The sequence below is a fragment of the Tachyglossus aculeatus genome, chromosome 2 (assembly GCF_015852505.1).
Source record: "Tachyglossus aculeatus isolate mTacAcu1 chromosome 2, mTacAcu1.pri, whole genome shotgun sequence".
In the NCBI taxonomy this organism is placed as follows: Eukaryota; Metazoa; Chordata; class Mammalia; order Monotremata; family Tachyglossidae; genus Tachyglossus; species Tachyglossus aculeatus.
Genome location: NC_052067.1, coordinates 43019033 through 43042672, shown reverse-complemented (window position 1 = coordinate 43042672; position 23640 = coordinate 43019033). Strand labels below are relative to the sequence as shown.

At 44.1% G+C, this 23640-nt stretch overlaps 1 protein-coding gene across 14 annotated transcripts in view; it reads right to left on the bottom strand.

Annotated features, from left to right (window-relative positions):
• ARPP21 (cAMP regulated phosphoprotein 21) overlaps positions 1 to 23640 on the bottom strand; it is a 177744-nt gene that overhangs the window by 38379 nt on the left and 115725 nt on the right. For all 14 annotated transcript variants that reach the window (XM_038760093.1, XM_038760085.1, XM_038760098.1 and 11 more), the window contains 4 exons: positions 21585 to 21754; positions 19522 to 19626; positions 18843 to 19100; positions 11323 to 11449 (listed from right to left, as the gene is read on the bottom strand). In XM_038760093.1, coding sequence (XP_038616021.1) covers positions 11323 to 11449; positions 18843 to 19100; positions 19522 to 19626; positions 21585 to 21754 — 660 coding nt within the window. The remainder of the gene's footprint in view (positions 1 to 11322; positions 11450 to 18842; positions 19101 to 19521; positions 19627 to 21584; positions 21755 to 23640) is intronic.

Here is a 23640-nt window from a genome sequence, read left to right as displayed (position 1 = left end):
GCAAAGACACGCTCCTGTTCTCAGATATGTAAAAGTCTCTCCATAATGCCCTAGCAGCAGAATTACAGAACTAAAATCCAATTACTCCCCCTTCTCTTGCAATATCCACTGAGGATATGTTTCATCTCTGCTGGGATTCTGAACTGTAAAAAATTGAAAAGACCACATATTCTGTTTAAAAATGGATTGATTTGTTTAGCTGGCTGTCTTCATTACTGAGTTGATGAAATTTAGGTACTATTTATTTCCCAGCCAGCAAGATCTAGAGATTGGAACAGGAGTTTTTAGGCTGTGAGTTTCACATCCTTAATTAGCAGATCAGATCATTGCTGCAGAACCACATGATCAATGTATGGTAACTGAATCAACTCATTTCAGCAGCTTGGCTCACAAAACTGATTCAGATATGATGAAGTACAAATAATCACACAACCAAAAATCACCCAGACTGTAAATAATCCACAGAGCAACAAAGCGGTATTCATTAATTCATACATCCCCATGTAAATAATACCAATGATAGTAATAAAAATAATAATAATGATTGTAATATTTGTTTAGCATTTACTGAGCATAAAGCACAATGCTAAGCACTGGGGTAGATGCAAGATAATCAGGTCAGACCCCATCCCTGTCCCACATAATAATAATGGTATTTGTTAAGCTCTTACTATGTGCCAGGCACTGTACTAAGTGCTGGGGTAGATACCAGATGAGGTAACTGAGACCCAGAGAAGTTAAGGGAATTGCCCAAGGTCACACAGCAGACAAGTGGCAGAATTGGGATTAAAACCCAGTCCTTCTAACTCCTAGACCCGTGCTCTATCCAATAGGTCATGCACAGTTTAAGTAGGAGGGAGAACCAGTCATGAAACACCATTTTACAGATGAAGAAACTGAGGCACAAAAAATTAAGTAGCTGGCCTGAAGTCCCACAGCAGTCAGATGGCAGAACTCTCTCAAAGCCTCTCAACTATTGGTTGGAGAGCCAGAGTTCAAAATGCCAAGCACTTAGTACAGTGCTCTGCACATATTAAGTGCTTGATAAATACTATTGATTGATGGATGGATGTCACATGAGAACTTCAACTCAAGTTTCCAGTGATCGCTGAAGTGAGAACAGTGAGGCACTGTTGAATGGGAATTCAGACATGGTGCTTTCTGGCCAGCAGAGAGCCAGGTTCTGTACAGCAGAGAAGGAAGATACTTGCTCCTGAAGAGAGGCAGTGTTACCTAGTGGATAGAGCACAGGCCTAGGAGTCCAGAGGACCTGAGTTCTAATCCTGACTCTGCCACTTGTCTGCTGTGAGACTCTAAGCAAGTCACTTCACTTTTCTGGGCCTCAGTTGCCTCACTGATAATGGGGATTAAGGCTGTGAGCCCCATGTAGGGCAGGGACTGTGTCCAACCTGATTAGCTTAAATGGTGCCTGGCACATAGTAAACTCTTAACCTATTGCTATATTGTACTCTCCCAAGTGCTTAGTACAGTGCTTTGCACACAGTAAGCACTCAATAAATATGACTGATTGATTGATTAACATTTTACCATTGAAAAAACCCTCAAATACCACCCTGGAACCACCCTTTTTTCCTCCACTTGCCTGCAGAAAATGGAGGGGGAAATAAATTGTGCAAGAGTTACACGCCATCAGCATGAAATGGGATTGGGTTCTGGGCCCTAAGGGTCAGCAGGACCCAGAGTCTTCAGAACAGAGAGCCTTGCATCTCTTTTTCAGAATTGGGCTCGTAAGAGGAAGCAATAGTACAGGATTTGGGATTGACACACAAGCTTCTCAAAGTTTAAGAGGTTTTTCAGGATCCTCTTGGGGTGTTTTTCATCCCTACCCAAGTATTCTTTTCTCTCTTCAGTCCTGCTCAGGTATTGGGAAGAAGTGTGTCCTAGTGGATAGAGCCCGGGCCTGGGAGACATTCATTCATTCATTCAATCATATTTACCGAGCTGTTACTGTGTGCAGAGCACTATACTAAGTGCTTGGAAGAGTACAACGCAACTATAAAGAGACCCAGTCCCTGCCCACAAAGTGATTCAGAAGGACCTGGGTTCTAAACCCACTCAACCATTTGTTTGTTTTCGGACATGGGCAAGTCATTTAACTTCTATGTGCCTCAGTTCCCTCATCTGTCAAATGGTGATAAGACTGTGAGCCCTAACTGGGACAAGGCCTGCATCCAACCCGATTATCTTATATCTACCCCAGTGCTTAGAACAGTGTCTGGCACATAGTAAGTGCTTAACAAATACCACAGTAATTATTGTTGTTGGAGGCCTGGGGTGAGCAAGGCTGTGGGTTTGAGCCAGAAAACAGCAGGAACAATAAGGAAGCTCCAATCACCAACAACCTCCATTCGTCTTCGTCAACTCCATGGAATGGACACTGTGTATCTCTTTTGGAATTTAGGGAGGCCTTGGGGAAACTTCAGGAATTTGGGGGACCCCATTTGGGCAGAGAGAGAATCCTGATGTTGATAATTAATCATTTTGTTATGTGTATATGTTCAGAGATTGTTCCCATGCCTGTTTATCACCATTATTTTTCAGACCATTTCTGTATGTGCCTATAAGACCATATATTTAATAATGATGATTATGGTATTTATTAAGCTCTTACTATGTGCCAAGCACTGTACTAAGCACTGGAGTTGATACAGTATATGCAGATCAAATACAGTCCTTTTTTGTGGTATTTGTTAAGCATTTACTACTACTGCTAATGATAATAATAATGATGGCATTTAAGTGCTTACCATGTGCCAAGCACTGTTCTAAGCACTGAGGGGATACAAGGTAATCAGGTTGTCCCACATGGGGCTCACAGTCTTAATCCCCATTTTTCAGATGAGGTAACTGAGGCCCAGAGAAGTTAAGTGACTTGCCCAAAGTCACACAGCTGACAAGTGGAGGAGCTGGGATTAGAACCTCTGACTCGCTGGGGTAGATTCAAGCTAATCAGGTTGGAAACTGTCCATGTCCCACATGGGGCTCACAGTCTCAATTCCCATTCTACAGATGAGGAAACTGAGACCCAGAGGTATTAAGTGAGTTTCCTTGTCCCATACAGGACTGAGAATCCAATTAGGAAGGAGAACAAGTATTGATTCTCCATTTTACAGATGAAAAAACTCTGAAGCATAGTGACTGGCCCAAGGTCACACAACTGGCAAGTGGCAGAGCCGGGATTAGAATCCAGGTCTTCTGACTCCCGGACTTGGGCTCTTTCCACTTGACTATGCTGCTTCTTTTTACAATTCACCCACCATAGTTCCACATGTTTCACATAACAATGCTCTAAAGCTACATTTCAGCTCCTGCTGAAATATGAAGTGGTGTTTTCTATCCTGTCTCTGCACCGATGAAATATATTTGTTCTCCTCATCTGTAACTTCACAGGTTCACATTCAATTCCAAGTACACAATGTTTATGACCTAAATGTTTACAAAGGAAGGAACAAAAGCAGTTTAAGGCTATCCATTCCTTGAAGTCAAAGACAACTTTTCAGTTTATATTTGCTAGCTAACTGGCACGGAAAAACTTGAAGTGGAAATGGTTTGAGTAAAATAGGTTAAAAAGTAGTTTCAAGGAGACACCAAGTCTGTGCATCTTATTAACAAAACAATTTCTAAAAATCATTGTTTACTGAAGCTCAAAAAGGAGTCCACGGTCTAAAATAAGCATCACAGTAACTGCTCTTGGGTTTGGGCAGGCGGATGCATTTTTAAGAATGTGTTTTCATGGTGTTCTGCTGAACCCTCATTTGAGCTTTTAAAAAGTATCCATGTAAGATGACCTACCGGATGGGTTTTTGCCCCAAATGGGCCACTTAACAGAAACTGAAATCAGCAACTCAGAAACTTTCATTGCTCCTGCAAATACTTTTTTGATGGAACATCAAAATGATTAGATTAGTGATTAGATTAAAATCATCTAATTTTAGGTGATCTCAATGTGCCCCTTTCCTCCTCCCATTTTTCCTACTGCATCCATCTTGACGTCATCCTTTTCCTTTTCAACAGTCTTAGGAGTACAGATCCTCTGAGACCAAGTCAGAATGCTGTGTTGATTTTTGCCTTATCAGGTCTCCATAAGAGGCATCAGTAATTTTCCTGGGAAAAGTTAAGTTATGACATCCTATTTTAACTCCACACTTTCCCTTTCAACAACCTTTAGGGGTATAGAGCTTCTGGGATGAATTCAGAATGCTGGGATGATTTTTTGCCTTATCATGTCTCCATGAGAGGCAGCAGTAATTTTCCTGGGCAAATTTAAATTATGATATCTGATTTTAATGTCTAGAAATCCAGGAGAGGCCAATGCACCAAGGATGCTATGTCAGCTTCCTCACTCTTTCCCACATTTCAATCAATCAATGGTAGTTATTGAGCACTTACTTTGGGCAGAGTGCAGTACTTAGTATAATACTACCGAGTTGGTAGATGTAATCCGTGCCTATAAGGAACTTACAGTCCTACAGGGAAAGAGAGACCCCCAATATCTGGAAAACCAATATTCCTAGTTTGAACTCTTACAGAGTTCCCAGATCTTCCCAGTGCAGCGAGGAAGACACCCCCTTAGACTGTGAATTCCATGAGGGAGAGGGATGAATTCTGACCTGATTTTATTATGTCCCCAGAGCACTTAGTTTTTTAAATTTTTATTATTTTTATGGTATTTGTTAAGCGCTTACTAAGCGCACATACCACAATTTTTATAAACTCTTTGGAATCCACTCGTGCCTCCATTCACAGTTCTCCTTAACAGATAATTATTAGGTTATTGTTCGGTGGTGGTATTGGTATTTAAGTGTTTACTGTGTACCAAGCACTGTACTAAGCACTTGTGGTTAAGCAGTCTTTGTCACAGGGATCACAAGGTAAAATAGGGGGAAGAACAGGTGCTTAATCCCCATTGTACAGATGAAGAAATTGAGTCCCAGAGAAATGACTTCCCCAAGATCAAACAGCAGGCAAGTGAAGGCACCAAGATTAGATCCCAGGTCCTCTGACTCTAAGGCCAGTGCTCTTTCTTCAAGAGTCCTCCTTTCCCTTTCATGTTTGCCACTGTAGCTCAATCTCTTCTCTTTCTTTTCTCCGAAACTGCTCATTTCTGTTTGTTGGTCTCCTGTCTCTTCCATCAAATCAAACTGGACACCTTTGCATTTGGGAAATCTTGGAGGAAGCCCTGAATGAAGCTCAGAAACAATTCTGTATTGTTGACTGATGTTACATACCAGTCCAGAGGAATCACAGACCCGAAAGAATTCCCAAACTGGAGACAGAGTGGTTAAGATCTAAAGTATGCGCTGCTGTCTGAAAGCAAATGTCTTCCCTGCCTGAGTTGAATTCTCTGGCAAACTGCCCACATCTGTTAGATAAGCAATATTTGTGGTACATTAGCCGTATACCCATAGGCTGGAGAAAAGAGAGGCTCTTCATAAAAAGCCATCAGCACTGATATTGTCCTTTGTCGTGCCTCTGAGGCACAAACATCAGATGTGTCAACGATAGATTGAAGATGGTAGATGGCACTTTGGAGCATAAAATCAAAATACTCCCTGAATTCTTCCCCTCGAGGAGCTGACAATCAAAATAGTTCAGTTTACGACTATACCATGGCTTATCTAACTGACAGAGTCCAACCAACCCTGACAAGATTATTAGGAGGGATGTTAGAACTCCTAACTCAGTAGTGCAGAGTCTTTGCAATGAATTAGAGTTTGACACTATCTGATCAAAGTAGGATTGGATCTGTAATTTATTTTTAAGGTCTGTCCATGCTGCTAGACTGCAGGTTGTTTCAGTCATACTTATTGAGCACTTACTGTGTGCAGAGCACTGTACTAGGCGCTTGGGAAGTACAAGTTGGCAACATATAGAGATGGTCCCTACCCAACAGCTGGCTCACAGTCTAGAAGGGGGAGACAGACAACAAAACAAAACATATTAACAAAATAAAATAAATAGAATAGATATGTACAAGTAAAATGAATAAATAAATAGAGTAATAAATATGTACAAACATATGTACATATATACAGGTGCTGTGGGGAGGGGAAGGAGGTAAGGTGGGGGGATGGGGAGGGGGAGAGGAAGGAGGGGGCTCAGTCTGGGAAGGCCTCCTAAAGGAGGGGAGCTCTCAGTAGGGCTTTGAGGGGAGGAAGAGAGCTAGCTTGGTGGATGTGCAGAGGGAGGGCATTCCAGGCCAGGGGGAAGACGTGGGCCAGGGGTCAACGGGGGGGGACAGGTGAGAATGAGGCACAGAGAGGAGGTTAGCAGCAGAGGAGTGGAGGGTGTGGCTGGGCTGTCCCTGTTTGGGGCACCTGTATATATGTTTGTACATATTTATTACTCTATTTATTTATTTATTTATTTATTTATTTTACTTGTACATATCCATTCTATTTATTTTATTTTGTTAGTACATTTGTTTTGTTCTCTGTCTCCCCCTTTTAGACTGTGAGCCCACTGTTGGGTAGGGACTGTCTCTATATGTTGCCAATTTGTACTTCCCAAGCGCTTAGTACAGTGCTCTGCACATAGTAAGCGCTCAATAAATACGATTGATGATGATGATGATGATGACAGGGATTGGGTCTACCAACTCTGTTGTATCGTGCTTTCCCAAGAGCTTAGTAGTGTTCTGCACATGGGTAATGCTCATTAAATACCATTCATTGATTGTTTATGTACACTTTATCAAGGGGGTTCTTCAAGAAAGTTTCTGGTGAAAAAGAACATGGTTATAAGTACTAGAAATAATGTGTGACTCTATGGATATTCTTTTTTGCTAACAATTTTGTTGAAGATAAAGAAAAATATACTTTAGGCTAATCCAGAACCCCCGGAACAAGTTTTTTTTTTTATGGAATTTGTTAGGCACTTACTATGCGCCAGGCACTGTATTAAGTGCTGAAGTTGATCAAGGTAATCAGTTTGGACATTGTCTCTGTCCCACATGGGGCTCACAGTTTTAATCCCCATTTTCCAGATGAGGTGACCGAGGCCCAGAGAAGTTGTGACTTGCCCAAGGTCACAAAGCTGACAAATGGATGAGGCAGGATTAGAACCCAGGTCCTCTGACTCCTAGGCCGATGTTCTTTCTATTTGGCTATGCTGCTTCTCAGCTGCTTCTTCATCTTCCGGTTTTAAACTGCTTGTTACAAGTACCTTTTCTCATGTACTTTTACCTACTATACATTGGTCAATGTAAGATTACCTATCTTTCTCTTCAGACTGTATGCTCCTTGAGGAATGGGCCATGAATTTTTCTTTCACTGTAGGCTCCCAAGGCCTAGAACCGTGTTCTGAGCAAAATAAGGATCAGTAAGTTCCGACGATGGTAAGGGTTTCTGGTTCATTGTACTGAGACATTTATATATGGGGAAACTTTAAACCTGCAGTCCCTACATTACTGACCACGGATAGGAAGGCACAGGATAATCTCCAAGGCCAATCAATCAATCACAGCATAGTCTGCCGGAGGGAGTGTTGTCCTGGGAGTCAGAAGACCTGGGTTCTAGTCCCTGCTCTGCTACTTGTCTGCTACGTGACCTTGGACAAGTCACTTGTCTGTGCCTGTTATCTCATATGTAATATGGGGAGTAAGACTGTGAGCTCCATGTGGGACTTAGACTGTGTCCAACCTGATTAGCTTGTTTCTCCCCCTGTGCTTAGTTCAGTGTCTGGCACATAGTACATGTTTATATTAATAGCATTTATTGAGCACCTACTATGTACATAGCACTGAAGTAAGGGCAGTGGGAAAGTATAAAAGAGTCAGAAGTCATGATTCTGTTTTCAAGGAGATTACCACGTATGGGAGAGATAGACACTTAAGCCCCCTCTCAGGGTCACATCTGGAGAGTTTCCAGTACTTTACCAGTCTCAGCTACAGGAGGGAGAGTCAAGCAGAGGCATATCCATTCTTCTCCTAACTTGGGCAGTGGCTAGCAGGTGGAAGGCAATCTACTACAAGGCATAACTCACCCATGCTGGATAACAGCAGCATGGGAGAGCGTGGAGGGTGGAGACTCGAGTTTACTGTGTGGTAGGTGGCAATGGTAAACCACTTATTGTATTTTTACCAAGAAAACACTTTGGTTACAATACCAGAACAATAGCAGATGGCGAGCGGGGAGTTCTGAGAGAGATGTGTCAATAGTGTCACTATGGGTCGGAAATGACTCGACGGAATAAGACAAGACACTTAAGGAAGGCACTTCTCCCTGACCCCCACAATTCTCCGTGCTGAATTGGTTCCTCCAGGCCCCGGAGAAGACCAAGGGAAAGCTGGCCAACCAATTGCATTTTTTGAGTGCTTACTGTGTCCAGAGCACTGCGCTAGGCACTTGGGAGAGTACAATATGAAAATATAACAGAGTCGGAAGCGCTTCGGAGAGTACAGTACAAAGAGCGGTATACAAGTTCCCTGCCCACAGTGAGTTTACGGCCTAGAAGAACTCCATGAATGCTCTGTAATCATTCACCAAAACAAGCAGCAAATCCCTAAGAATAGGCTGCCTTCCCAGGAGGGTCTGCATTTTCCAAGGTGGGACCTACAGGTTCTAAAGCAGTCGCTAATAACTGGAGCAGATGACTGCCAAACTGCAGAGCACTGGAAAGAACTGCTTGACATGTACAGAAATAAAGGATGGTGGAATGGTTGGGGAGGGGGATGGGTGAGTAGGTGAAGAGAAAGTAGAAAGGAAGGAAGGAGAAAATAGCCTGAAAGACAACCAATGAAGAAACCAGCAATGTCCTAATGTAAGTCTAGGCCACTGAAAGAGAGAGCAAATTGTCACAGTTTTTCAATTGTTCTGATTTTCTCTGAAGACACTACCAATATTCCTTTCCCTTTTCTTAAAATGATCCTCCTATAGAGAAGCAGCATGGCTCAGGGGAAAGAGCACGGACTTTGGAGTCAGAGGTCATGGGTTCTAATCCCGGCTCCACCACTTATCAGCTGTGTGACTTCGGGCAAGTCACTTAACTTCTCTGTGCATGTTACCTCATCTGTAAAATAGGGATTAAGATTGTGAGCCCCACATGGGACAACCTGATCACCTCGTATCCCCCCAGCACTTAGAACAGTGCTTTGCACCTAGTAAGTGCTTAACAAATACCATCATTATTGTTATCTGAACATTTTCACTGTTTTTATTTTTTTTTAATCGACCATCTATTTTTTTAAATCCTTTATAATGGATTTCTGCCCCCACCCACGATCTTTTTTTAAAAAATCATTTACGATAGATTTATAGCCCTAACCCTGCTTTGGATGGGACCAGGTTCAACGATCCAAATGTAAACTGTTTCTCCATAGAGTTCATAAATCAGTGTTACTTTGTTAAACCTCAGCTGTCCTGGAAACTATTAAACATTCTCTGCTCTCAGAGTGGGATGGGTTAGACAGTGTTAAAAGAGCATGAATGAATTATTGTTCTTTCTGCTGCTGCTGCTTTCTTTCACCAGACCTAATGAAGAAAGAGACATCTCTCAGCAGCAGCATTACCGCAACGTCTCTTGGAGGAGCTAGGCATATCAATTTCCCTGTAGAAGAATTGCTCAAAGCACAAACTAAGGATTCTTTGACAAAAGTGAGGCGTTTTCCATCAAACATCAGGTTGGGCAGTTCTAAGCAGTCATTGGAAAGTCATATTCGCTTAGGCAACCTACTTACAATTTCATCGGCCGGCTTCCTGCTCCAGACGTCCTCAAGGGTTACCTGCAATGAACAACCTTTCCGGCCACTTTGTGTCATTAACCGGCCAGAACAAAATCAAATTTCTCACTTGTCCAGATGGCTTCAGGCCGGTTCCGGTTCCTACTGTCGTTGGGGCCATGTCTGGGCCACGGAGTTCCGTCTGGGAGTCAGATCCAGTCGGGAAAGAGACCGGTTCACTGTGAGACCTGGTACTCACTCTCTTACAGTGTAACGGCCCCCCTTCCGACTGTCCAATCTCCTGCCCTGTTCCGTCCCCCTTAAATCCGGCTTCACTTGGGGCAGACCTCACACCCGTCTCGGTTGTGGGAGGGAAGGCGAAAAGCACAACTTTTGACCCCACCGATCCCCAGGGTGACGGCTACCGAAGCAGAACTTGTCTTTTAAATTCATTCATTCATTCAGTGGTATTTATTGAGCACTTACTATGTGAAGAGCACTGTACTGAGCAATTAGGAGAGGACAGTACGACAGAGTTGGCAGGCATGGTCCCTGCCCACAACAAGCTTAATGTCTAGAGGGGCTTCACAGGTGGGTATTAGACATGGTACCTGTTTCTTGTGGAGCGCACAACAGAAGAAATACAAGTTTTGGCTTTAGCAGAGCCCAGAGATAATGCCCCTCCTGCCTTCTTCATGGCTTACTCTCCACTCCTTAAAAGCCTTATTGAACATCCATCTCCTCTAAGAGGCCTTCCCTGACTAAGCCCTCTTTTCCTTTTCTTCAACTTCCTTCTGTGTTGCCCTTGACCTCCTCCTTTCATTCATCCGCGATCCCAGCCCCAAAGCACTCATGTCCAGATGTGTAATTCATTTATTTCTGTTGATGTTTGTCTCCCCCGCTAGACTGTAAGCCTACTAGAGAAGCAGTGTGGCTCAGTGGAGAGAGCATGGGCTTTGGAGTCAGAGGTCATGGGTTTGAATCCCGGATCCACCAATTGTCAGCTTTGTAACTTTGGGCAAGTCACTTAACTTCTCTGTGCCTCAGTTCCCTCATCTGTAAAATGGGGATTAAGACTGTGAGGCCCCATCGGACAACCTGATCACCTTGTCACCTCCCCAGTGCTTAGAACAGTGCTTTGCACACAGTAAGCGCTTAATAAATGCCATCACTATTATTATTACTGTGGGCAGGGAACATATCTGTTATATTGCTGTATTGTACTCTCCCAAGCGCTTAATACAGTGCCCGGCACACAACAAATACGATGAACTGACTGACTTGGGAAATGGCTAAAGAATTTCTCCATGGGGCGGAGATGGGATAGGATGAAATAAAGAGGATGCTGTCATGGTGAACCTGGCCACTGAGATAATTTCTATGCAGCAGATGAGCATTCCGTATTTCACTGTTTGGTGTGACTTTGTATCCCGATCAGTTTCTCACACACTTCGATCACACGTAGAAGGAACTGCCAGTCGCAAATAGCAGGATATCTAGATTTTTGACCCGTGAAACTGGCAGAAGGAGTATTACCGGAGGGGGTGGGAAATGGAAGGACATCTCTTACAGTTTCTGACGCATGGAATTGGCAGAGGGAGGGTGAGCGGGGGTGAGGGAGGGCAAGAGAAAGGGGCAGATACCTGGTTGTTGTGTGGCTTGAGGCAGCTGCTGAGTCCGCTGGGTACTAAACTGGACAGAGGTCATGGGTCTGTACTGCTGGGTGGCTGAGGTAGGGAACTGACCCGATGGGTAATAATAGACTGACATCTGTGGGAGAAAGAAAACCAAGAAAAAGGAAACAGTGGGTACCTTTCGAATATAGTGCTCTGCACCCAGTAAGCGCTCGATGAATGCCATTGATTGAGGGACATAGGCAAAGACAGATGCAGTGGTCAGATGAGACCTGGTTTCTGGATTCAGAAAGATCCAAATGTAAGCTGTTTCTCGATTGAGTTTATAAATCAGTGCTACTTTGTTATACCTCAACTGTCCCGGAAACTCTACTGGGTGTGGCGGTTGGCTTTCACGGTTTCCTGACAAAAAGAGACTAGACTGTAAATTGTAAACTAGACTACAGTGCTCTGCACATAGTAAGTGCTCAACAAATACAATTGATTGATTGAGGAGCAGGAGATAGGCTAGAAGACGGCAAATACATTACTCTCCAGGTATCGGTTTCCCTTGCAGCTTTCTAAGTGGGTAGCCTTGATGTGAGCCTTTTTGAAAATATTATTTATTACTAGTACTTGTTGAGCACCTATTTGCATCTCCTTCTCCTCTTCCTCTCCTCTCCTCTCCCTCCTCCTCCTTTTTTGTCAACAGTAGAGATAACTAAAACAAATAACTAAAATCAGGTTTATGGGATTTATGCATATACTGCCACCCCAACACTTTATCTACCTACCTACCTATTTATATATCTATCCATCATCTACCCATCCATCCATCTACATCTTGATATCTTCTTCTGTCTCCAATTCTGAAGAAGGTGAAAGCCTTTTATGAACACGAATTAGAATCCACAAGACTGTACATTTGTACTTGAAGTGATCAGGGCTGCATTGGTGCAGTCCCTTCCAATAAATCATTTCAGCTCCATGCGCTAGGATGGCAACAGATTGTCATTAATCTGGCCAGCAGACCATCCATGGCCATGAAATATGGTTCTGTACAGCCTTCAATAGCTTATCACTGCACCAATCTATCATCCTGAAAAGTTCTGCTAGTAGCATTCTGGAAAATCATTTAATTTGCGGTGATTAATGGCTGGATTTGACAGTAATCATCCGCAGCTGACTTGTCTAAGAATAGTTATTTTATTTCCAAAATCAGAGAAGGAGTTGACGAGAAACACAATTCGAGGGCCAGATGGATCTTTTGATAATGGTTAAAGAATTAGTGATCTGATCTCTTAGGAAAGGCTAATGTGGTCTTGAGCACATCTATCTTCTAGTTCAATAGAGAATCTTTTTCTTGTATGGGATTTAATCCTGTACTTTTTTAAAACTGATAACCTAGGTATATCATCAGAAAAGACATCATTATTTTTTAAGGTGATATATTCACTTAACAGTCACATAAACATCTTTCACATTTGCTCTGAGAACACTGCTGCCCCGAGGCTGTCCCATTAAAACCTTCCGTAAAGTTATTTTCAATCAGTCAATCAATCAATTCATTTATTCATTCAATCGTATTTATTGAGCCTTTACTGTGTGGAGAGCACCGTACTAAGCACAGAGTTGGCAGACATGTTCCCTACCCCCAAAGAGTTTACAGTCTAGAGGGCTTAATATCCAGTATAAAATGCTTTCTAACTTTCTTTCAAAGCCTTACCTTATGTTCTATCTGCTTTTTTAGGCTAGAAACCTTTGTAATGGTTTTTTTGTAATGGTATTTGTTAAGTGCTTACTATGTGCCAGGCATTATATTAAGCACTAAGGCAGATACAAGATAATCAGGTCGGACACAGTCCCTTCCCCACGTATGGCTCACAGTCTTCATCCCATTTTACAGTTGAGGTAACTGTAGTCCAGAGAAGTGAAATGAGTTGCCCAAGGTCACACAGCAAAGAAGTAGACTCTAGATTGTAAACTAATTGTGGGCAGGGAATGTGTCTGTTTAAATAGTAGCATGGCCTGGGAATAGAGCACAGGCCTGAAAGTCAGAAGGTCATGGGTTCTAATCGCGGCTCTGCCACTTGTCTGCTGTGTGACCTAGGACAAGCCACTTCAATTCTCTGTGCCTCAGTTATCTCATCTGTAAAATGGGGATTGAGACTGTGAGCCCCACATGGGACAGGGACTGTGTCCAACCTGATAAGCTTGTATCCACCCCAGTGCTTAGTCAGTGCCTGGCATATAGTAAGCACTTAACAAATACCATAATTATTATTACCACTATTGTGTTGTACACTTCCAAGTGCTTAGTACAGTGCCCTTCACACAGTAAGTACTAAATAAATACAACTCATTGAAGTGGTGAAGCCTGGATTAGAACCAAGCTCCTCTGACTCCCAATCCTGGGGTTTTTCTACTAGGTCACACTCTTCTCTCCTTCTAGACTGTAACTTCGTTGTGGGCAGGTAATGTCTGTTATTAAGGGACTCTTCCAAGTGCTTAGTATAGTGCACACAGTAGGTGCTCAGTAAATGTGACTGACTGACATGACCACAGTTTCTCCAGGATGAAGGCCCTCTGGACCAGGGGTCAGAGTCCTTGATGCCAGAGGTGAGGGAGGAACAGCTTTGGCCTTGTCTCTCCTTCTCCTCTAGCCAGACAGTGTGTAAAGGAGAAGGGTATTTGAGTGAATGTGTATAGGTTCATGTGTGTGTGTGTGTGTGTGTGTGTGTGTGTGTGTGTGTGTGTGTGTGTACTTTTGTTTATATGAGGCTGTTATGGGTATGCGTGTTTCTATGTGAACACATGTATGGGAGTACAATATTTGTGTGCAAATGAATCTCTCCCTGCAAGGGAGTGGGAGTGGGAAGGTGTACTTAAAAGTGTATGTGAATGGGTATTTGAGGTAAGAAAGTGTATACGTCTCTAAAAGAAGTGAGTTAGAGCTCGTGTGGGTGTTAGTGAGAGGACTCATGAGTGAAAGTGTAGGCATGACTGAATGTGTAGTTGTGTGTGAGAATATGTGTGCAGGGGCAATATGCACATGTGTATGTGAGACGGTGAGTATGTACGTGTGCGTGTGTGTGAATGTCTGCCGTGTGAGTTTGCATGAGTGATGGTATATGTGTGTGAATGAAGGGTGTGTTTGTCGCTTTCTCTCTTGTTGACCGTCTCTCTCCCTTTACTGCATTCTCCTCTCCTCGCTTCTAACTCTTAGCTCTGAACATGGCCCTTGTTTCTGCTCTCTCCTCTCTCTCACTCTCATTCTACCACCCACCCTTACTTATGTTTTTCTAACAGTAATATTTTAGATGCATAGTAATTCAACAAATACATGCGTACATAAGTTGCAGCTTTTTAGAACGTGCATCTAGGGCACAACTGGTATAACATGCCTAACCTGTGGCAGACATTCATACACCCACACCCACACACATCACACATACACGCACACCAAAACAAACAAACAAACAAAAAAACCAGCCTCCAGACGACCGGCAGTAGGACGTGGCATAACCCTTCTGACAGCATCATTATCCCTGCCTTCTATTCAACCATTGGTTCTATTGCCTTCCTGTTGGAAAATTTTCTGGGGTGAAGAGCAGATTAGTAAACAGAGACAGGAGAATCCATCACACTCTTGGCCATGGGCTGCAAAGCTTCACTCACTTCCTCAGGGAAACACACAATTCCTGCGACTCTTACATATAGTTCCCCTGCTCTTCTCTCTCCCCTCTCTTGCCTCACTCTGCTGGATTCAGAGCTTCTTTATGGTATTTGCTAAGCACTTACTCTGTGCCAGGCACTGTACTAAGCGCTGGGGTAGATACAAGCTAAACATGTTGGACACAGTCCCTGTACTACATGGGGCTCACATTCTGCATCCCCATTTTACAGATGAAGTAACGGAGGCACTGAGAAGTTAAGGGACTTGCCCAAGGTCACACAGCCAACGAATGGCGGAGCCAGGATTAAAAACAGGTCCTTCTGACTACAAAGCCTGTGCTGTATCCACTAGGCCATGCTGTTTCTCAGAGATGAAGTGAGAAGAATGCAAGGTTAGCTCTGGGGTCCATGCCCATATGCCCTTAGTCAGAGCCTCTCCTCCAGTCTCAACCTTTCTATGGGCCTCCTACTTCTTGTGGGCAGGAAATGTCACTGTATTGTACTTTCCCAAGTGCTTAGTACAGTGCTTTCCACACAGTAAGCACTCAATAAATACAACTGACTGAATACATCTTGCTGCTCCCCTAATACGACCCAGCCCACACACTTCGCTTCTCTACTGCCAACCTACTCACCGTACCTCATTCTCACCTATCACACTGCTGACCTCTCATCCGTGTCCTGCCTCCATCCTGGAACGCCCTCCCTTCTCATTTCCAATGGATAATGACTCTCTCCACCTTCAAAGCCTCATTGAAGTCGCATCTCATCCAAGAGCCCTTCCCCAACTAAGCCCTAAATTCCTCTTTTTCCATTCCCTTCTGCATCACTCTGATTTGCTCTCTTTATCACCTCTCCCTCAGCCCCACAGCTCTTAAGCACATATCCATAATTCATTTATTTATTTAAGTCTGTCTGCCCCTCTAGACTGTTTGCTTGTCATGGGCAGGGAATAAGCCTACCAAATCTGTTGTATTGAACTCTCCCAAGCACTTAGTACGGTGCTGTACTCACAGTAAGCTCTCAATAAATGGTATTGATCGATTGATTGGTTGATAGTAGAAAGAATTGGGTTGCACACAAAAGACACACTTCACTATTCCTGGAGGAGGCAGCCATTCTTAGGCACTGGCACAGGCCTGGGAGAGTGGAAAGACAGCTGACAAAGTAGTGAGCACTTGACTGTAAGCTCTTTGAAGGAGCATGTCTCCCACCTCTAATGTACTCTACCAAGTGCCTGGTGCGGTACTCTGCACACAGTAAGTGCTCAATAAATACCACTAATCAATGAATGTCTCTGGAAGTGAAGGAAAAAAGGAGACAGAGGAAATGAAAACTGAAAAGCATAAGTGTTTTGAGTACAACCCTTTCTTCCCTCCTGTTTTCTAAATCTAGACCTCTCTTCCCAACACCCACCCACCTTGAGCTTAAGGTAACTGATCACGTAGGTGGCCATTTGACTTCTGAAGAAGAAATCAGAGTTTATGCACTTGCCCTGAAGGTCTGTGGGCAGAATATTAATTTTGTTTTTCTAGGACTATATATCCATTTCGTTTTTCTAAGAAGTGCAGTCTTTGAGGTCTTTTGTCTTTAAGAGGAATGCTAATTAAGCAGTCACTATGGGCAATATCTTTTTACCTATCGCTGCGGGTCTGAAAAAAAAGTCACAGCTGCTCGGCCTGATTGTGAACATCTGTTTTCGTTTCAGGCACTTGCAGATTTGTTGAAGAGATTGAAGAAGAAGCTACCATTTCAGACCCACCAGGGGTTCTGAATTTTCTCTGCTCCTGTCGGGAGGGGATATTGAAATCTCTTCATCAAGCTCATTTTAATTTTTTTTTCTGCAGTGGAGGAGGGGGAGATTCTTCTATTAAACATTCTGCCAACTTTTCATTTTGACGGTTGAGATGGGCAGGAATGGTTACATGCTAGTTAGCTGGGAGAACAGTGTGACTATTTCATAACAAATGATTAGCTTGGAGCCATTTCATTTGCTGGGAAGATAATTAGGTTATTAACGGGCCCCTGTTTCCTAAACCCACTGAAAACCATAGCTATTGGAACAATACCCCTTAGTCACAGAGCAGAAGATGAGTCATGGGGCAGGAAGCCAAAGGTGAGCCATCAATTCAGCCCTGAGAACTGGGATGAAGGATCATTTTCCAATAAAGATTTGAAAAAAAAAGAACAATATTGTTTATTGGAATGTTAAGTTGCTGATAAAGGAAACCCTGACCCTCAGTATTCTAGACCACAGAATCAGTGCAGTAATTTTTAATTAAATGGGAATTCTACTTGGTCTATATGTACCTTGAAAGCGGGCCAGAAAGTCCTCTGTGCATTTTACTTCTTGACAGTAATCACTTCCAATATTCTGCAGAGATACCCAGGAGACGGCTGGGGATGTTTGGTGGCGAACGGTAAAACATAATCAGTCTTTGGGAAGACAGTAAAAATCACTGATCTGTGGTGTCTTACATGTTCGAGTCAATTAAATATGATTAATGGCTGCCTGGGCTGGTGTGTCTGAGGTTCGCTCTCTGCGCAAGGGACAGAGAGAGACCCTGGCTGTGGGCTGGGCTGTCTCTTTTGTATTTATGGCCATGATGCAGCTTGAAGCCCAGACTGGCAAACAGAAAATGCACATGGCAGTGATGGGAAAGGGAGGACTTGGGGGAGGTGGGTTCAAAGCCCGGGTGGGATCTCTTGAGGTCATTCAGTCCGATTCTCCGCTTCCACAGGGACTGTGCCCAAGTCACGTTACTAATAATAATTATTAATAATAATAATTATGGTACTTCTTAAGTTCTTAGTATGTGTCAAGCACTGTTCTTAGTTCTGGGGGAGATATAAGTTAATCAGGTGGGACATAGTCCCTGTCCCACATGGGGCTCACACTCTCAATCCCCATTTTACAGATGAGGGAATTGAGGCCCAGAGAAGTGAAGTGAGTTGCCCAAGGTCATATAGCAGACATGTGGCAGAATCAAGATTAGAACCCAGGTCCTTCTGACTCTCAGGCCCATGCTCTAGCCACTAAGCCACGCTGCTTCTGCTCATGATGGACATAAGGGTACATCCTATTTGTAAGGACTTAGACTGTATAATGCTTTGCACATGGTATAATTACCATTGATAATGACGATCTCCTTGTACCCTTGCATTTTTGCAATCATTCTGAATTCCTTATATGTACGGGACCCTAGGTTGGAGATGGTAGAATAGGATTTCTCTTTCCCTTTATTTTTCTCTCTCTGTCTCTCCACCTCTTTATATCTCTTCCTCTCTTTGTTTCCCCATTCAGTTCTCTCTCTTCCTCTTTTTATCTCTTTGTCTCTCCATCTATTTCTTTTTAGTCTCTCATCCCCCCCTCTCTCTGTCTCTCCACCTCTTTATATTTCTTCCTCTTTTTGCCTTTCCCCCTAGTTCTCTCTCTTCCTCTCTTTGTCTCTCCATCTAGTTCTCTCTCTTGGTCCCTCTTCCTCTCTGTCTCTGCACCTGTTTCTCTCTCTTCCTCTCTTTTTCTCTCCATCTAGTTCTCTCTCTTGGTCTTTCTTCCTCTCTCTCTCTCTCTCTCTCACTTTCTTTTCTCCTCCATTCCTGTCTGTCCATCACTGTCACCTCCTGCTGTCCCGGTCCTCGATCCCTTTCTCTCTGCCTCTCTTTTCCTCTTTTTCTGGCACAGGTTTGTCATCGACATGATGATGGTCCAACCTCAGTGACGGGCAGCGTTTGGAGGAGGCTGTCTTTACCCCTGCCCCTGTCCCTGCCCACAGATGGCACAACTCATCCAAGGCCACGAGTGAGAAGCCTCTGGTGTCAGAAGGCTCGAATATCGCCACAGGCCCTGGTCACCCTAATGGAGCCAAACTAACCTGAGCCGAAGCAGGCTGCTGCATGTACCCCTGGGGGGATGGAGGCTGGAGGATTTGCTGGGAGACGGGAGGCCCGGAGCCAGAGAAGCCTGCTGGAGGGAGCTGCGGGTTGGTAGAGGCTAACACGTAGCCAGGCTGCTGGGCAGGAGGCTGCAGAATCGGTGAGGAGAACACAGGGCCGGCAGGTGGCTCCGGGGTGTCTCCTGAAGACTGCCGGCTCAGACTCATATGGCTGAACTGGGTCGTCACCTCATCTCTCTGCAAGGCACAGAGTACAGGGAATCATCAGTATTAGGAAGGAGAAGGAGAAGGGGAAGGAGGAGGGGAAATGGAATGGGAAGGAGAAGGGGAAGGGAAAAGAGAGGGGGAAAGAGAAGGTAAAGGGGATGGGAAGAGGAAAGAGGAGAAGGAGAAGGAGGAGGTGGAGACCACAGTGCTTCCCATCCTTTTTTCATTCATTCAATTGTATTTATTAAGCACTTACTGTATGAAGACTTTGGGAGAGTACAACACAACAATAAGCAGACATGCTTCCTCTTCATTATTTAACCAGAATGGGCATTCAAGTCAGCGAACCGCGACATGTGCATAGCTGCCTGGAATGTTCCATTCTGCGCTCCTCCCATACCCTGCAATTACCAGCCCCAAGGAAGAGATAAAAAGCCAAGAAATAGCCTACCACTGGGTATTGCTGCGTTGGGGACAGTGGCAGAAGATGTTGGGGTGGATAAGAAACTGCTGGATATTGCACCGACTGGGAAGAAGGCTGCATGGCCTGAACAGGCTGAAATGAAAGCAAAAGGAAAGTGTGAATTGGAAATAACAAATCGTCAGAATACCAACTCCGCACTCGGCCATAGACAGCAGAGCTTGGGAGAGCATTCAGTGAAGTTCTGCTTCTGGGGGATTGACCACCCAAATCTCGGCTTTTAGGGAGTGACTGCATGTACTTCATTTTTGGGGTCATGACTGCCTGACTTTCTTCTTTCGGAGGGACAGTCTGTTGTCCATATTATTTTGGGGGGGTCACCCGGCTCTCTTCTTTTGGAGGGGCAGTCTACTAATCATATCCTTTGGGGTACCACTCTACTGTCTTCTTTTGGAGGGGTAGTCTACTGACCATATTCTTTAGATAGGCCACTCAATTCCCTTCTTTTGAAGGGGTATTCTACTGATCATATTCTTTTAGGGGGCCATCTGACTCTCCTCTTTTAGAAGGGCAATCTACTGAACATATTCTTTTGGGGCACCACTATACTCTCTTCTTTTGGAGGGGCAGTCTACCGACCATATACATTTGGGGAGCCTCCTGACTTTCTTCTACTGGAAAGTCAGTCAACTGACCATAGGTTTTTTGGGGGGGACTACTCGACTCTTCTTTTAGAGGGGCATTCTATTGACCATATTCTTGTGGGGGGCCACCAGTCTGTCTTCTGTAAGAGGGGCAGTCATTTGACCATATTCTTTTGGGGAGCCACCTGATTTCTTTGAGGGGGTGGACTCCCACCTCTACTTCTGGGGGGCAACCACTCAACTCTCTTTCTTTTTTAGGGTGGCCTGCCAACCTACTGCTTATGGTGGGTTGAAGCTGGAATTCTGAGCTTTTGAAGCAGGGGATGTCTTACTCCCTACTTTTGGTGGGTGGCCATATTTCAGTTATAGTTGGGGGGCTCCTACAACTCTTGGGTGTGACCACCCGACTATTTTCTTTTTTGGTAGCGACCATAAGCCTCACTGCTTTAGATGGGAGTTTGCTCAGTTCTCTGCTTTTGGTGAGTGCGAGCTCCCAAATTACTTCTTTTTTTTTTGCCCAATCTCTGCTTTGGGGGATTAGAACCCATGTCCTATGACTCCTAGGCCTGTGCTCTTTCCATTAGCCCACACTTTTTCTAAGGCCTGGTGTGCCTAACAGGTTTTCAGTGGCATCTGGAGAAGTAGTGTTGCCTAGTGGATATAGCATGGGCCTGGGAGTAAGAACCACCTAAATTCTAATCCCAGTTTTGACACCTGTCTGCTGTGTGACCTTGGACAAGTCACTTCACTTGGAAAGGCAGTCAACTGCCTTCACTTCACTCTGGGTCTCAATTACCTCATCTGCAGAATGGGGATTGGGACTGCTTGTCCCATGTGGGACATGGACCATGTCCATCCTGATTAGCTAGTATCTACTCCAGCAGTTAGTAAAGTGCCTGGCACATAGTAAGCTCTTAACAAATACCATAAAACAACAAAACACTGTGGGATTGCCTCACCATTCCCATTACTTGGAAGTAATCTACCTCCTCAGTGACATCGCAAATGTTGGAATTGGAATTATTGTTGGAGAGCCAAATGCCCACATAGAAGCTGCGCGGCTCAGTGGAAAGAGCCCGGGATTTGGAGTCAGAGGTCATGGGTTCAAATTCCAGCTCTGCCAATTGTCAGTTGCGTGACTTTGGGCAAGTCACTTAACTTTTCTGTGCCTTAGTTATCTCATCTGTAAAATGGGGATTAAGACTGTGAGCTGCCCGTGGGACAACCTGTAACCTCCCCAGCACTTAGAACAGTTCTTTGCACATAGTAAGCGCTTAATAAATGTCATAATTATTATTATTATTATTATTCAGGAGGTCACTGCCTACTTATTTTAAAGGGAAGCCATATCGAGAATGCCTTTGGTCCCCGATTCGTCCTCCAGAAAATAGTGGGCAATAAAGAGACCCTGTTCCTTTCCCAGAAGATCCTTTTCATGCGCCATTGTACCTGGGGGAGAAGGTGATTTGCCATCTGCTGCTGAGGAGGCTGAGGCTGCTGCTGGCTTTGGGGCAGAGGCTGTTGCTGAGATTGGCTGACCATCTGGCTCCTCATTGGCTGTTGACTGCTGGGCGGGTTGTATATTGCAGGTGTACCATCGGGGTTCACGAATGGCTGGCCTGAAACAAAACATCGGGATGGGGTGAGAATTCCCCTCCCCAGGAGCGATGGATCGATTCTCCCAGGAAAGAGCCAATCCAAATAATAATAGTAATAATATTTGTGATATTTGCTAAGTGCTTACTATATGCTAGGCACTGTACTAAGCGCTGGGGTGGATACAAGCTAATCAGATTGGACAGAGTCCCTGTCCCATGTGGGGCTCATTGTCTCAATCCGCATTTTACAGATGAAGTAACTGAGGCATAGAGAAGTGAAGTGACTTACCCAAGGTCACTCAGAAGACATCATCATCATCATCATCAATCGTATTTATTGAGCACTTACTATGTGCAGAGCACTGTACTAAGCACTTGGGAAGTACAAATTGGCAACATATAGAGACAGTCCCTACCCAACAGTGGGCTCACAGTCTAAAAGGGGGAGACAGAGAACAAAACCAAACATACTAACAAAATAAAATAAACAGAATAGATATGTACAAATAAAATAGAGTAAAAAATATGTACAAACATATATACACATATACAGGCGCTGTGGGGAAGGGAAGGAGGTAAGATGGGGGAGATGGAGAGGGGGACGAGGGGGAGAGGAAGGAAGGGGCTCAGTCTGGGAAGACATGTGATGGAGCCAGGATTAGAACCCATGACTCCCAAGCCCACGCTCTATTCACGTGCACTCTGCATCGTAGTGAGGGACTGGTTAATACCAACTGACCCTTCTCCACCATCAAGTATTTACTGCTCAGGAGGGGCATCCTATTAAGATAGTTGCTCTCTACTTCTGCTGCTGGGGCTGTAAGTACTGAAAATTCTCCAGGTGCGATCCTGAGAGGGGAGAGGCACTGTATTAGTGCTTTGCACATAGTAAGTGCTTAACAAATGCCATCATAATTATTATCATTATTAATAATAATAATGATATATGGTATTTGTTAAGTGCTTATTATGTTCCAGGCACTGTTCAAAGTGCCGGGGTAGATACAAGCTAATCAGGTTGGACACACAGTTTGTCCCACCTGGGGCTCCACGAGTCTTAATCTCCATTTTACAGATGAGGGAACTGAGGCACAGAGAAGTGAAGTGATTTTCCCAAGGTCACACAGCAGACAAGTGGTGGAGCTGGAATTAGAACCCAGTTCCTTCTGAGTCCCAGGCCTGTGCTCTTCCACTAGACCACGATGCTTCTCGCAAGAGTACATTATGCTGTAAGCTCTTGGGAGAGTGCAGCAGAATTAGCAGACACATTCCCCGCCCAAAATGAGCTTACAGTCTAAAGGGGGAGATAACATTAATACGAATAATAATTTATGATATATAATTTAAAGATATGTATAGAGGTGCTGTGGGGTTGGGGGTGGGGTGAGTATAAGATGTTAAAATGTTTAAAGAGCTTTTATCAAATTCTTCCCCTAAGTCCAGCCCTTTAAGGAGAGGATCACTCTGCTGCTAATTAAAGAGAATCATCAAGGGACTCCAGGGGGCATTTTAAAATTTACTACCTCAAGTTCCCTGCGGCCCCAGAGCACAAAACAGTGAAAAAACCCATTGGATGCTTGTAATTTTGACTTACTGATCATTAGACCTTGACAGACTTTTTCCCACCCAATTTTCTTCATGGGAAAATCAATCAATAAATCTCTCAATTATATTTATTTAGCCCTTACTATTGCCGAGCACTGTACTAAGCACTTGGGAGAGTACAACGGAATTAACAGATACGTTCCCATATGAGCATCCAGTTCAAAACGAGTCAGAGAAGCCTTCATGGAGGAGATGTGTTTTTAATAAGGTTTGGAAGGTGGGGAGAGTGATCGTCTGTCAGATATGAAGGGCAAGAGAGTTTTGTGCTAAAGAGGTAGGATTCTACCTGCACTGTGAGATCC